This window comes from Nannospalax galili, unplaced genomic scaffold, assembly GCF_000622305.1.
Source record: "Nannospalax galili isolate Female #2095 unplaced genomic scaffold, S.galili_v1.0 scaffold8, whole genome shotgun sequence".
NCBI classification, from domain to species: domain Eukaryota; kingdom Metazoa; phylum Chordata; class Mammalia; order Rodentia; family Spalacidae; genus Nannospalax; species Nannospalax galili.
In genome coordinates, this window is record NW_008358318.1 from 2,209,474 (window position 1) to 2,224,473 (window position 15,000).

Genomic DNA, 15,000 nt, shown 5'->3' on the forward strand with positions numbered 1-15,000 from the left:
CAGAAGAGGTTGTCGGATCCCCTGGAACTAGAGTTACGGACAGTTGTCAGCTGCCATGTGGGTGCTGGGATTCGAACCTGGGTCTTATGCAAGAGCAGTCACTGTTCTTAACTGCTGAGCCATCTCTCTAGCCATATTATTATTTTAAATTATGTGTATATACATGTGCATGTCTGTTTCTGTGTGTCCAGAAGAGGTGTCAGATCCCCTGGAACTAGAGTTTCAGGTAGTTGTGAGCCTCTGGATGCTGTGGGTACTGGGAACTGAACTCAGGTCCTCTTCAAGAGCAGTACTTTTTTAAAAAATATTTATTATTTTTATTTTATGTGTATGAGTGTATTGCCTGCATGTATCTGAGTGCACCCGTGTCATGCAATGCCTCAGAGGTCAGAAGAGGGCTTTGGATTCCCCTGGAACTGGAGTTAGGGACTGTTCATAGTCACCATGTGGGTGTTGGGAATTGAACCCAGATCCTCTGCAAGAGCAGTCAGTGCTCTTAACCGCTGAGCCATCTCTCCAGCCCCAAGAGCAGTACTCTTAACTGATGCACCATCTATCTAGCCCCAAATAATAAATATTTTTTACATTTACAAAAGGGTCATGCTCTGTTCCTGGGGGGATCTTGAGCCTGTTCCTGGGAATGCAGTTGAAGGCTTTCTTCCAGCTCCTCTGTTGCTTGACTCAGCTGGACAGCAGTGATCTGAGAACAAGGCTGGATGTTTGTGTCCTGAGGGAGCCTGGGAACTTTATTTACAGAGGACATTCTGTCCCAGGGCCCTGGCTTCTCCCCACACCCCAGCAGCTGATGTCTGTACTGATCACCCCCATAGAAGCTGCCTCTACCCACCCTCAAATCCTGGCTCACAGTACTCAGCACTGGCCTGGAGCATGGTAGCAGCTTCCCTTGGGAGCAGCTTCTAATTTCTTTCCTTTTCCTTTCTTTTTTGCAGTATAGGGCATTGAACCTAGGGGTGTCATGTATGCTAGGCAATTGCTCTACCACTGAGCTATATGCCCAGTCTTCTTTGGACGTTTTTTTTTTTTTTTCTTTATGAGACAGGGTCTCTCCCTGTAGCCCCAGTTGGCCTGGAACTCACTATGTAGACCAGGCTGGTCTCCATCTCACAGAGGTCCACCTACCTCTGCCTCTCGAGTGCTGGGATTAAAGGTGTGCGCCACCTTTCTTTGTACTTTCTATTTTGAGACACGGACTTGTTCAGGTTGGTTTTGAACTCACTGTGTAGCTCAGGCAGACCTCAAACTTGCAATCCTCTTGCCTCAGCCTCTTGAGAGGCTATGATGACAGCCTGAGCTACCAGGCCTCGTTAACTATGTCAAACTTTTTTTTTTTTGGTCTTTTTTGAGACAAGGTCTCCCTGTAGCCCCAGCTGGTATGGAACTCGCTATGTAGACCAGACTGACCTTGATTTCCCAGAAATCGACCTGCCTCTGCCTCCTGAGTGCTGGCACTAAAGGCACTAAAGGCACGCACCAAAACAAATGGCATGTAAAACTTTAATGATTTTTAAATCCAGGAGTGGGCTACAGAGTTGCTATTTGGGGTAATGAGCATGTTTTGAAAAAAGTAGTGAAATAAGGGGATGAACTTCCAGTTTTGGAATGAATAAGTCCTGAGGGTCTAATGGATATAGCAAGGTGGTAATGGATATGTTGATTGTAATAAATAGTACACAATGTATATCAAATAGGTGACCTTGTATTTTTTGAAAACTTTTAAAACTTTTATTATTTTTATTTTATGTGTATGCTTGTGTTGCCTGTATGTAGGTAAGTGCACTGGTGTCATGCAATGCCCTCGGAGGTCAGAAGAGGCTGTCGGATCCCCTGGGACTGGAGTTACGGACAGTCATTAGCTGCCATGTGGGTACTGGGATTCAAACCTGGGTCTTCTGCAAGATCAACCAGTGTTCTTAGCCGCTGAGCCATTTCTCCAGCCCCATGACCTTGTATATAGTATCTGTACATTATACACACATATATGAAGATAAACAAAAAATCCGGTATAAGGAGTGGGTTATAGCTCAGTTAGAGTGCTTACCTAGCATGCACAAGGCCACAGGTTTAATCCCTAACACAGAAACAAACAAACAAACAAAAAAAATCCAGGATGAGAGGACTAAAGGAAAGGGCTTTCACAAAATAAACAAACTACATGATACCATGACAGGAAATTTGGACATAGGTCCCCTATCTGACCACAGCTTCTCTAAGACTCAGCCTTCAACCTCCTCTGTGAAATGACAGACAGGACACCTGCTGCCCTCAGAGGGATGTCTAAGGTGTCAATGTGTAGAGCTCTTCTGCAAAGTACAGATCAGTATTAATTATATCTCCTAAACAAAGAGGAGGAAAACCTATCCGTAAGTGCCAGAGTATTATTTTTTCTTTCCTAGGATGGCTGAAAGTCAACCTTGTGTCTTTGGTATCTTTTAAATTGAAGCCTCCAAAAATAAGGAAGGAAGAGGGGAAATTGAGGAGGCATTTCAGTCTCTGATTCTTCTCCGAATGGGATTTTGTGTGTCCTTGAATTAGCTTTATGGGGCTTCTAGGAAAAGGACAGCTAAAAGTCAAGGTGTCAGAGAGGGGAGCAGCCCAGAGGAGCCAAGGAGTGTAGACTGGAGAAGGTTGGGGTTGCTCCCAACTTTGTGGCAAACAGCTCAAGTTTGTGGCAGTAATGGGCAAGGAGAGAAATACCCCTCTGTCTTCCTCCTCCCCTCACTCTGCCTTCATATCTCAGGTTGTCTTTCCCATCCTCCTCCTGAGAGACTTATTTCTGTCCCTTTTTTCATCCAAAGCAGCGGAAATGAATCATCTTCAGTGTTTGTTTAGTAAAATAGCTTCATGCTCCATGACCCTAGCTGGCTCACCACTGATTTCTCCTGGGCTAGCTACCCTAGCCCCAACACAGTCAAGACCCCCCCAGGGCGGCTGTCCTTGGAATGTGCTTCCCTCCCTCTTCTCGGCCTGGGGCCTGACCTCCTCCACCCCGGGGCTAGTGAGAAATGACACAGAGCATTCCAAATGACAATCCTAACAGCCAACCAGGAGACGGGGAACCAAGAAAACCGACGGGTTTTGAGAGCTTTGTGCGGTCTCGTAGTCTCTATTAGGTAGATCTCAAAGGTTCAGATGAGTCCAAGGTTCAGAGTTCAGAGAAGTGATGGTACTTTCCTAAGGACACACAACTAGGAAGTGATGCAGCTGCTGCTGCTGGTGGTGGTAGTAGTATGTGTGTGTGTGTGTGTGTGTGTGTGTGTGTGTGGAAGTGATGCAGCCAACATTTAAATCTTGAATTTGTGGAATTTTGGATTCGTTCCATATATTGCTACTGCTGCTGCTGGTGGTAGTAGTATGTGTGTGTGTGTGTGTGTGTGTGTGTGTGTGTGTGTGTGTGTGGAATGTGGGATGTGCTGTTCAGCTAGCATGTCGGCTGCAATCTATCAGGATAGAAACCCAATATCCACATGCATTAAGTCTTATGCATATGACAGATGTGTATTTACCCACGGAGGAGATGACAGGAGCCCCTGAGGGTGGTGTGTCAAGGAGCAGGGGAGTAAGGAAATAAGTGCAAGACCACCTAAGCCTTGCCCACCTCACAGTGATGGAATTTCACAGGAGCCAGCTGTGTCCCGGTTAGCCTACTTCCTGGTGAGCACAGTCATGTGACTATTTTCAGTTTCCACAAATGGATAGAGGCTGTTTCTTAGACCTACATGTTATGCAGGAATAGAATAACAACATTGAATACTAGTGAGGGGATGTGTGTGTTGGAGATGGAGGGTGGCATTAACACAGGTATCTAAGTTACTGTATATGTGAGGCATATCATAGATGTACTCAGAGCTACAGAGGATGCAGGAACCTATTAGGGAGTTCTAACAGGACCAGAGGCTGGAGAAAGTGCTGGAGACTGGGAATCACAGAGGGCTTTCTGAGGGGGCCGCATCTGCATATAGCTCTGCCTCTAAATAAGTGTATGATTCCACATTAGCAGAACACTTTAACACAGGTATGTTTAATTATTCCAAGAAGTCCTGAAGTGCAAATACATGTCTGTTGTGTGACTTTTCCTGGAAAGATGTGGACAAATGTCGATTCACCCCATGTGGTGTACCAATGACAAACTAAAAAAATGATTCCACTCAAATCTAGCTAGGTGAACCAATGAGTTTATTGGGGTTACTTACAGGATCGTGGATGGCTCAAGGGCAGCTGCCTCACTGAAAGGCCCACTCCAGCACGGATGGACACTCACCAAATTGTATGACGAGCTCCCTGCCCAGCCTGCAGGCAGCTCCAGCGAAGTCTTCTCTCCCCAGCAATTGTTCACTGTTTAACAACCTCGGGAAGGAGTCTTGAGTCCAGTACTTTTTTGAGCTTCCTGAGTGTCTTCCTGAATCTTACGAGCCTCTGTCCAGCGGGACTGTTTCAATGCGGAGGATATGGCTACTCAGAGGTGGAAGCTGAGGCCCAGAAAGACTGAATAAATGTTGACCACTCAGCTAGCAAGTGGCCAGACAGGATTAGATCTGGTGCGCGCTTGTTCCTCATGTCCAGGGTCTGGACCCGCTGGGCCTGGGGGCGGGGCGTGCGGTCATGGGGGCGGAGCGTAAGGCTCTGGGAGCGGAGCCACAGGCTGCTCCCGGAGAGAAGCCGGGCGAGCTGAGTCCTTCCCCGGTGTCCAGGCGAATGCAGGACCATGGGCAGCCTGGAGTGGGGAGCCGAGATGCGGCCAGGCTGAGCCCCGCTGAGCCCCGCTGAGCCCCGCTGAGCCCGCCGGGCCGGCCATGGGCGACCGCGAGCGCAACAAGAAGCGGCTCCTGGAGCTGCTGCAGGCGACTGGCACCGGCAACGCGCACTGCGCCGACTGCGGGGCGGCGGGTAAGGGTGCGGTTCGCGGGGCAGGTGGAGGCATGGCCCAGGGCCATGGCCAGCTGGTCCCTTCCCTAGGAGCCCGGGTCCATGTAGGACCCAGACTCACCCCTCGCTCGGGAGTCCAGACCTTCCGGATGGCGAACCTCCACGCTGCCCCGACGGTCCTCCGGCGTCCGGCTCCCCAGTCTCTCCCTCACTCCACGCTCTGCACCCGTTGCGGTCCACGCTCGGGGCCCAGCCGCCCTGTCGGGTCCGGCTCACCTCCCTTTCCGACCAGGCACCCCACCGGCCAGGACCTGGCTCCGGGTGTGATCTCCAACCTGCTGATGTGGCTCCGGGCCCTGAGACTAGGAGCCGGTCCCTCGGCTCTCGAGCTCTCGGTTCCCTTCAGTGCTGTGGGTTTCCCGGCACGCCCCCACGCGCCCGGGACTCTTCTGAGGTCTCCGTCTGAGTGTCGCCGCGAAATACGAGTGGGTTAGCCCACTCTTCATTCTGTCGGGTTCATTATCTCAGTTGGTCCAAGGTTGGACTGAAAGAGAAGGGGTTACTGGCATGGGCAGTGGGGGCCACTCCTGGGAATCCTAACAGTCCAGTCTGTCCCTGCGCCCCTAATTCAGCCCAGAGCTTCCTGCTGGGCTCCACTCAGCTGCGCTCCTGCCCTTCCACCCAGCAGATCCGGATTGGGCCTCTTATACTCTGGGAATCTTCATTTGTCTCCACTGCTCCGGAGTCCACCGCAACTTCCCAGACATCAGCAAAGTTAAATCCCTGCGACTTGACTTCTGGGACGACAGTATTGTGGAGGTAGAAAAGCGTGCATGTGCAAATTCTAGAGCTGGGGTTGGGGAGGGGAGTGGGGGAATGGGGACGCAGGTGGTTCCATTCCACAGAGGAGGAAACTGAAGCCCAGTGAAGGGCCATGACGAAGGAGAGGACACAAAGCCCTGAGTTCAAATCCTAGTTCATCACTTACAAGCGGTGAGGCCATAAGCTAAATCCTTAATCCTATCTGTGGATCCTCAGTTTCCAGGTTCAGCCCAGGCACAAAGTGAGTAGTCAGTTAATAGTTGCTGTCATCTGGACTGAGGAAGAGAAACGTCCTGATTCATGGTCTAAGGTCCTCTGCTCCTCCCCCAACCCACTCTGCTTTTTCTGCCTTGTGGGCATGGAGGAACTCTCAGGCTGGGTGGTGAAACCGTTTTGTCCAGAAAACTTTCAGAGAGCTGGCAGGTCAACATCACACTGCTGGACTGAAAGGTTCTAGGACCATTGGGGAAGCAAGTGACATCACTGAACATTTTCATTCTGTGACAGAATCTAGGCTGGGTATTTTACTATTCTGCCTGTACCTATGTAACTGTAAGCCTACCATGAGCTGGGTGGGAGGAGAGCACAGTGAAGTGACAGGGTCACTGTCCATGTGGAGCTTACATTCTGTGCAGGAGGACAGGCAACCTGTCAACCCACAGGCTTTTGCCTTGTGATTCCTGTGTTGTCATCATTTGGAAAGGCAAGAACCCTAGGATCGTCCATGTTCTGCCAGGGTCCAAAACTGACACTTGTCTCATGACACAGCCCCAGGAAGGAGGATTATAGGGTTCACTGTGCCCGGAGATGGGAGTTACAAATGTGACATTTCTCCCCACTCAGCCCTCACCCCAGCCCTCACCCCAGATATGCCACTGCCCATTGACACATCATTGGACAGACTGCCCACTCTGGATCTAAGGTGATACCTGGCCCCACTGATCATCCTGACTATGCACTCTATGGAGACAGCAGCCATGTGAATTCTCCAACTAAGTCTCCTACAGGAGACTTTCAGGGCTGTGAGGGGGCTTGAGCATCTGCGGAAAGTGTGAAAGAAAGAATACTAGCTTTGTAGGTGGACTTTCCATTTACTAGTCGTGTTGCCTTAGACAAGCCACGTAACGTCTCTGCACCTCAGTGGCCTCCTATTTAAAAAAAATGGTGGTCTTAAGATGGCTCAGTGGACCCAATAAGCTACTGTGTGAAAATTATAAAGGGCTGTTCCTGTACAAGGCATGGTTATCAGTGACCTTTGTTGCTGTAGACTGGGGCTTCCTGTGCCCAGTGAGATTCCTTCTTCTCTTCTTCTTGGAGGCAGTTTCTCCTGATCTAACTTCAGAGCCAGTGAGACTCACAGACTTCTGGGTAGACTATGGTGTCAGTTTTTTCTTTCTTTCTTTCTTTCTTTCTTTCTTTCTTTCTTTCTTTTCTTTTCTTTTTTCTTTTTGGTCTTTTTGAGGCAGGGTCTTCCTGTAGCCACAGCTGGCCTGGAACTTGCTATGTAGACCAGGCTGGCCTTGAACTCAGAGAGATCTGCCTGTCTTTGCCTTCTGAGTGCTGGGACTAAAGGTGTATACTACCACACCTGGCTAGTTCACACTGTTTTTCAAGTTCTGTTATTACCCTAGGTTTCTCTTGTCTTGCAGTTTATGACCCACAATGGGAACCTCCATGTGAAGGCCAAGTTTGAAGCCAGAGTCCCGGCTTTCTACTATGTCCCTCAGGCCAACGACTGCCTGTGAGTGAACGATTCCCTTAGGGCTCTGGGGAGGGGTCTTCCTAACCCATCCATATCCCCGATACCTTTGTGGTGAGTTCTTCTATGGACCTGGTCAGCAAGGTGTTTCAAAAATGAATTTGGTATTATAGAGGGCACATAGGAGGAGTCCTGGTTTAAACCAGATGTGGTGGCATATGCCTGTGATCCCAGTACTTGGGAGGTGAATGAAGGGAGAATAATCAGGAGTTCAGGGTCAACCTTGGCTACATAATGAGTTGGAAGCCAGCCTGGGATACCAGAGACTATGCCTCAAATAAAACAAAACAAAACAAAACAAAAGCCATTTATATTTATTGGGCTTTACTTATGTGCCAAACTCTGTGCTGAATGCTGTGTGCATTATTGTCTAATGCTTTCACCAACCCCGTAAGTACTACTGTTATTCCCACTTTATAGGCAGAAACTGAGGGGTATAGAGGGGTGTGGAACTGGGTCTAGCCCATCTGATACCAGTGGGATTGTATCATGGCATTAGGAAAATCCAGTACAGCAGGAGGGTTGTGAAGCAGCAGGAAGGTGGGGTGTCAGAGGGACCCTACGCCCTGCAGTGCTGATTTCCTGAGCCTGGTCCTCCTTCTCAGAGATTCCTCCTCCCTCAGAGTTGCCAGACAGTGTCCTGTATAAACAGGGAGAAGGGGGTCCCTCTAGGTAGATACAGCCTCATGGGGGCTTGGCTGGAAAGCTGTATTTGAAACACTGAGCCTCAGCATGATGCTGTGAGGCCTTGTACAAACTACACAGATATACCTGGTAGGTTCTGTTATCTCACAGTCCTTAAACCACCCAAGGACTACTGATGTTGTATGGAGTGGCAGGAAAACACAACTTTATGTGTAGGCAGCCTGGGTTTTTCTCCTAATTCTACTGCTACCCAGCTATGAAAAGGTGGGCAAGTCACCAAGCATCTCTGATGATCTCAATCTCAGATTCAAACACATAGACAGTGAAGCATGCCATACAGCATAGTGTAGAGCGAATGAGGTCATTTGTGTGAACATCTCCCATGCCCCCTAGTATGATAGTTTTAATGCATTTCTCTCAGTGTCGGCTTCGCAATGTTGCCTGGTTCCTTGCCCCTCTGAGGGATCTGTTGGACTCCACTGGAGAGGACCCATCCCATCTTTCAGCCTCTGCTACAAGCCCTTACACAGTGTTTCCTATGTATGGTTTTCATCATGACTCCTACACATGTCTCTGCATTTTTAAGCCCTGTTAGCTGAAGTCTGGTGACCACTAGTGACCACTTCACTCCAGTTCTAAAACTCTTCTACATTCCCCACCTTTGGGACCGGAACAGGAGCCCTTTGTTTCCTCCCCATGCTGGTCCTGTGGCTAGGATTCCCACTCCTATGCTGGGTCTGGTACCACCCTTACTCTCCTGTGGGTAAAGGCTATGCATTAAGGTCTTTTTTAGGGAGCGTGGTATACTGGGTATCAAAACCACAGCCTCATGCATATCAGACCAGCACTCTACCACTGAGCTACCCTTCAAACTTAGGAAGTTCTCTTGATTATAAGAGACAGAACCCCAACTTAAGTTGGCTCAAGCACCAAAAGATTTTGAGGGTTCAAAAAAAAGATCAGACCCCAGGAAGGACAGATGTGGAGCCACCCTCAGGAAGGACCATGCCAAGCCAGGGAGTAGTGGTGCACACCTGTAATCCTGGCATTGGGGAGGCGGCTGAGGCCAGAGTAGTTCCAGTTTGAGGAAAGCTTGGATTGCAGTATAGTGAGATCCTGTCTCAAAACAACAGGGCCTAAAAAATGACTCAGCAGATAAATGTACCTCATGCCAAACCTGGCAACCTGAGTTTGATCCCTGGGACACACATAGTGGAAGGTGAAAACAGATTTTCACAAGTTATCTCTTACCTCCACAGATACACTATACCATAAGTGCGTGTGTGTGTGTGTGTGTATACATATACATGCATATCGACATAAATGTAATTTTTGTTTGTTTGGTCTTTTTGAGACAGGCTCTCCCTGTAGCCCCAGCTGTCCTGGGATTTACTATGTAGACCAGCTGGCCTTGAACTCACAGAGATCCTCCTGCCTCTGCCTCCCGAGTGCTGGGACTAAAGGTGTGTACCACCATGCCCTGCATATAAATATAATGTTTTTGGTCTTTTTTGAGTCAGGGTCTCTCCCTATAGCCCCAGCTATCCTGGAACTCGCTATGTAGACCAGGCTGGCCTCGAACTCACAGAGATCCACCTGCCTCTGCCTTCCAAGAGCTGGGACTAAAGGCATGAGCCACCATGCCCAGCCATAAATGTAATTTTTAAAACTTTTTTTGGGGGGGGTGTCTGGAGAAGATGGCTCAACGGTTATTTATTATTTTTATTTTATGTGTATGCATGTATTGCCTGCATGTGTCATTCAATGCCCATGGAGGACAGAAGAGGCTGTCAGAACCCCTGGGACTGGAGTTACGGACAGTTGTTAGCTGCCATGTGGGTGCTGGGATTCGAACCCGGGTCTTTTGCAAGAACAACCAGTGTTCTTAACCACTGAGCCATCTCTCCAGCCCCGTAAATGTAATTTTTAAAAAAGAGGAAAGAGGAGGAGGAGGAGGAGGAAGGACCACATCAGATGCTTAAGCATGATCAGGTCTTAGTCCTCGTGGCTCTTGTCCTTACAGGTTTTGGCTCCCACCTGAAGCTAATAGAAAAATCACTTCAAGGTACAGGCTGTACCACCCAACATAGCATGGAGAGAACATCTGGTCAGGGCCTCAGGTTTTTTTTTTTGTCTTTTTGAGACAGGCTCTCCCTGTAGCCCCAGCTGTCCTGGAACTTACTATGTAGACCAGGCTGGCCTTGAACTCACAGAGATCCACCTGCCTCTCCCTCCCAAGTGCTGGATTCCTCAGTTTTTGTCCCCTTGGCCCATAAAGTCCAGACCCATTTGGGCCAGACGTCCAACTCTAGGCCTCTCCTGTACCCAGAGAACTGAAGTCAGCTAAACTGTGGATCATGTATCTGGAAAAGATAAGAATGAGCAAACAATGAAAATAAGTTTGCCCCCAGCTGCACAGTTTTACTGCATCTGAGAGTAACATTTGATTGAGTTTATCACTAGGCATCTACTGTGTGCCAAGTATGGTGCAGGGCCATTTACATTCCACTGCCGTCTTAACACAGAAGGATAGACATACTGGCATATTTCCCAAGTTTGGAGACATTCAGTAGTTCGGGCTGGGAATGAAGCTCAGATGTTACAGTGCTTGCCTAGCATGAAGGAAGCCTTGGGTTTGACCCCCAACACTATATAAAAAATTTTTGGCATGGTAGTGCATGTCTAAAATCTCAGCACTTGGGAGGCAGAGACAGGAGGATCTGAAGTTCAAGGTCATCCTCAGCTACATTGCAAATTTGAGGGAAAGCTGAGATACACTAGAGCCTGTCTCAAAACGAAGAAAGTAAAAGTTCAGTAGTCTTGCTCTATGCAGCGTGGCAGGCTCAGAGTTCATCAGCAGGTGCGGGAAGAGGCTCTTAGCTTTTCGGGCTCAAGCTCAAGAGCAGGGAGTGGGAGGGGCTCAGTAAGTGTGTCAGGGTTGGGAGCTGGTACTTTCCTCATTGACTTAGAGGGCCTGGGAGTAGTCTAGTGATTCTCAACCCACTGGGAGAAGAATTTCCCTAGTGTCTCATCTGGTACTGCTGGCATCCAGGAGGGAGAAGCCAGAGACAGTGCAGCACAGGACAGCTTCCTACTGCAGAGGATTATCCAGCACCACATGTTTATGAGAAACGCTGGGCCTTCTGAGAAGGCAGTGAGGCAGCTTTCGGGACATTCCCCCCTCAGCTGTAGGGTTTTGGAAAGAGACTGCATCAGACACAGCTAACCAAAAGTTCTCTTTTTAGGGTCTTAAAGGAACAATGGATTCGAGCTAAGTATGAGAGACAAGAGTTTATGGCTGATGGGAAAACTATCTTGCCCCCAGGTAAAGTTGTTATCTTCTGTTTTGAGGCCTATGTTCTAATGAGCTCTAGAAAACACAATGTGGGAAGCAGACCTAGTGAGGAGCATGGGCTGGATTTACTTTCTTCACACCCTCAAGCAGGGCACAACCTCACTGGGACTGACAACCTCACACCACTGACCTGAATACAAGATGACACTGTTCCAGAGGGCTATGGTCTTGGAGTATCTTACCTACCAGCAGGTGCCTCAGGGTCACCCATATTTAAAATTTTTACACATTGATATCAGTATGAAATTGGGCATACACACACATACATACATATTTTTCTTTTTTGAGTCAGGGTCTTGTATATTATGGGGTGACCTTGAGCCCCTGATCCTCCTGCCTCCCCCTCTTGAGTGCTGGGATTACAGGCGTGTACCACCATAACTCAGGTCTATGCAGTGCTAGGGATCAAACCTGCTTCTTGCATGCTAGACAAGTACTCTGCCAGCTGAGCTACATCTAAGCCTAGGACCATCTGTATTTTTCAGTACTTAGCCTTAAAAGTTTTTTTTCTCTTTTCTTTTTCTGCTCTCCTTTCCCCTCTCCTCTCTTCCCTTCTTCCCTTCCCTCCTGTCTCCTCTCTGCCCTTCTTCTTTCCCCTGCTCCTTCTTCTCTCCTCCCTTTCCCTCCCCTTTCCTTTCCTTCCTTTCTCTTTTGAGGCAAAGTCTTACTATGTAGCTCAGGCTGAAATCAAGCTCGCAACAACCATCCTGCCTCATCCTCCTGAGTGCTAGGATTATAGGCTCATGTCGCCACGCCTGTCTGTTGTCTTCTAATGAGGCCTGATCTCATAGAGAGCCAAGGGAGAAAGGTTTGGCACAGTGGGGGAAGTCTGAAATTTGACAAAGTTGGCCCTGGACAGGACCTGCATGTCTTACACCTAAAATCAACATGTTAGAGGCTCTTTGTACCCCTAGGATTCCAAGAGGCTCTTTAGCATGTTGAGCTCATGGTTGTTTATGTCTTCTCATCCTTGGTGGTTAAGGTGACCGAGAAGGATTCCTGTGGAAACGGGGAAGGGACAACGCACAGTTCCTGAGAAGGAGGTTTGTCCTTCTGGCAAGAGAAGGCCTCCTAAAATACTACACCAAGGAAGAGGTAAGAGACCAGGCAGTCAGTGTTTGCTCCCTAAGGCCTTCACATGAATGAATGGATGGTGCCTTGTCTTGTGAAGACAAGCACAATATTGTGTGACAGGCACAATATTCTACTTTTCCTTGGTTGTACAGTCAGTCCAGTCTACTAACAACCACTCTTTGGACACTTAAAATCAGCTTAGTTTGGCACACATTTTTGTTGATGTTGTTTTGTTTCTTTGAACCAGGGTCTCACTATATAGTTTGGGCTGGTCTGAAACTCACTATGTAGATCAGGCTGACTTCAAACTCATAGAGAGCTAGCACTACAGGCCTGCACCATGCCTGGCTTGTTCTTTTTTGCTTAAAAATTTTTATTACATTTTATGTATTTATGTATGGGAGAGGGATGCACACATGACACAGCATATATCATATGTGGAGATCAGAGGACAACTCTCTGGAGTTGGCTCTCTCCTTCTACCAAGTGGGGTCCAGGGATTGAACTCACATGGTAGGCTTGGTGCCAAGCACCTTTACCCACTGAGCCATCTCACTGGTCCCTTGTTTTGTGTTTTGAGATAAGGTCTCACTATATCGCCTATGCTGGTCTCAAACTCAAAGGCTTAAATCATCCTCATGCCTTAGCTTCTTGAGTAACTAGGGTGACAGGAATGTCACCACTGTGTCTGGCAACTGGTTCATGCTTAAGGCTGTGAGGATTGCTTGATTTTACTTCATTTGCTTAGGAAATATTGTCTTCCTTTTGTGATGCTGGGAATTGAACCAGGACCTTGCACATGCTAGGTGAGTGCTCTACCACTCAGTTAAATCCCCAGTCCTCAGGAAATATATATTGAACACCTACTATGTGCTAGACATTATTGTAGACACAGCAGTGGACCAAAGCTCTCAATTCATGATTTCCATTCTAGTAGGAGGAGACAGGCTGTAACCAAGATCTTATGTCAATACATGCCAGGTGCTAGTAAGTTCTGTGAGGTAAAATAAAAGGAGATGAAGACTTGGAGAATGGTGGTGGCAGCTACTACATAGATAAGAAAGGTCTCTCTGTTGACAATTGGACAGAGGACAGAATACATTTAAGGAGTGCGTTGTGTATGCGAGGAGGAGTAGACAGGGCAGATAGGATAGTGCATGCAGAAACCCCAAGCTAGTCATGACTGGTACAACCAGCTTTGTGCCAGTTAGACAGAATAGCCCCCCTGCAACAGGGTGTGGCCCGGGGAGATCCTGTCTCAAAAAAAAAAAGACCAAGGAGAATCTGCAGCCATTTTTTTTTTTTTTTAGATAAGGACTTTTAGATAAGGACAGGCTGACCTTGAACTTCTGATCGTCCTGCCTTCATCTCCCTTGTGCTGAGTTTATTTTCCTTCCCTCCCTTTCCTTTCTTTTCCCCTCACCTTCAGTTCTGGAGATCAAATCCAGGGCCTTCTTCATGTTAAGCATGTACACTACCACACTTCCAGCCTGAGTTCCAGAATTTTGCCCTACAAAACTAGAACGGCAGACTTGCTATTTGCTGAGCAAAACCCAGCTCCTTAAGAAGTAGTCAGGAGTCTTTCAGGTCAAAATGCTATTGACATCTAAGTGGAGTCACTGAGAAGGAGGTTTGACAGATGAATTTGGAGGCTGAGGGAGCTGGCAACATCAGCATGTGGACTAGTTCATCAATGGAAATGTCTACGGCCATCTAAACAAGGAAGAGATGGCTAAGGACAGAGTATTTGGTTATTTATTGCTGAGTAACAAAACTCCCACTCCTGTGAGTTAGGAATTAGCAGGCCTTAGCTGTGTAGTGTACATAAAATGGCATCAGCTGGTCCAGGAGGGCCCTGTAAAGCTCTCACGCACTTGTCCAGGGCACTAGAGAATCCCACATGCCCCGGCAGTCAGGAACTAGTTCTTGCTTCCTTTTTTTTCCCTCTTTCAGTACTAGAGATCAGACCAGGGTTTCATGCATGCTAGAGAAGCACTCTGTCATTGAACTACATTCCCAGCCCAGCTAGCTCAAGAGTCATTATGACATAGGGGCTATTTTTCCTCAAGCAAAGGTGAATGTCTCCAGGCCTTAGAAAGGCCAGGCAAAGAACTGTATTCTACAGAGTCAGAATAAGTCATACAGCCAGCCTTGACTAAAGGGAACATTTCTACCTACTTATGGGTAGAATGTCCTGTGCCTGCTGGGAGAGAAGAGAGTTGTGTGGGGGCTGTCTTTGGAGGCCAGCTACCACACTGAACCCTGGGACATTCTAGTGTTAGAAAACAGAAAGATGAGAGATTCTGGCAAAGAAATGTGAAGGATGGCCAACAACTTAGGACAAGGTCTGGGCACTTCAGCTTGGGCTCAGTGCCTTTAGTATATGGATTTTCCTGTTGCCTTCTTGGACAGACCAGACCAGCGCTAGAAGGGCTGTCTGGTGAGGCCAAAGTCTGGGACC

General features: G+C 48.1%; 1 protein-coding gene across 4 annotated transcripts in view; it reads left to right on the top strand.

The window, feature by feature from the left end:
• Nucleotides 1-4,648: 4,648 nt before the first annotated feature.
• Nucleotides 4,649-15,000, top strand: part of Adap2 (ArfGAP with dual PH domains 2) — a 36,172-nt gene continuing 25,820 nt past the window's right edge. For all 4 annotated transcript variants that reach the window (XM_029557909.1, XM_029557908.1, XM_008821620.3 and 1 more), the window contains exons 1-5: nucleotides 4,649-4,905; nucleotides 5,573-5,703; nucleotides 7,356-7,447; nucleotides 11,356-11,435; nucleotides 12,448-12,560. In XM_029557909.1, the coding sequence (XP_029413769.1) occupies nucleotides 4,812-4,905; nucleotides 5,573-5,703; nucleotides 7,356-7,447; nucleotides 11,356-11,435; nucleotides 12,448-12,560 (510 nt within the window). In that variant the 5' untranslated portion in view covers nucleotides 4,649-4,811. The remainder of the gene's footprint in view (nucleotides 4,906-5,572; nucleotides 5,704-7,355; nucleotides 7,448-11,355; nucleotides 11,436-12,447; nucleotides 12,561-15,000) is intronic.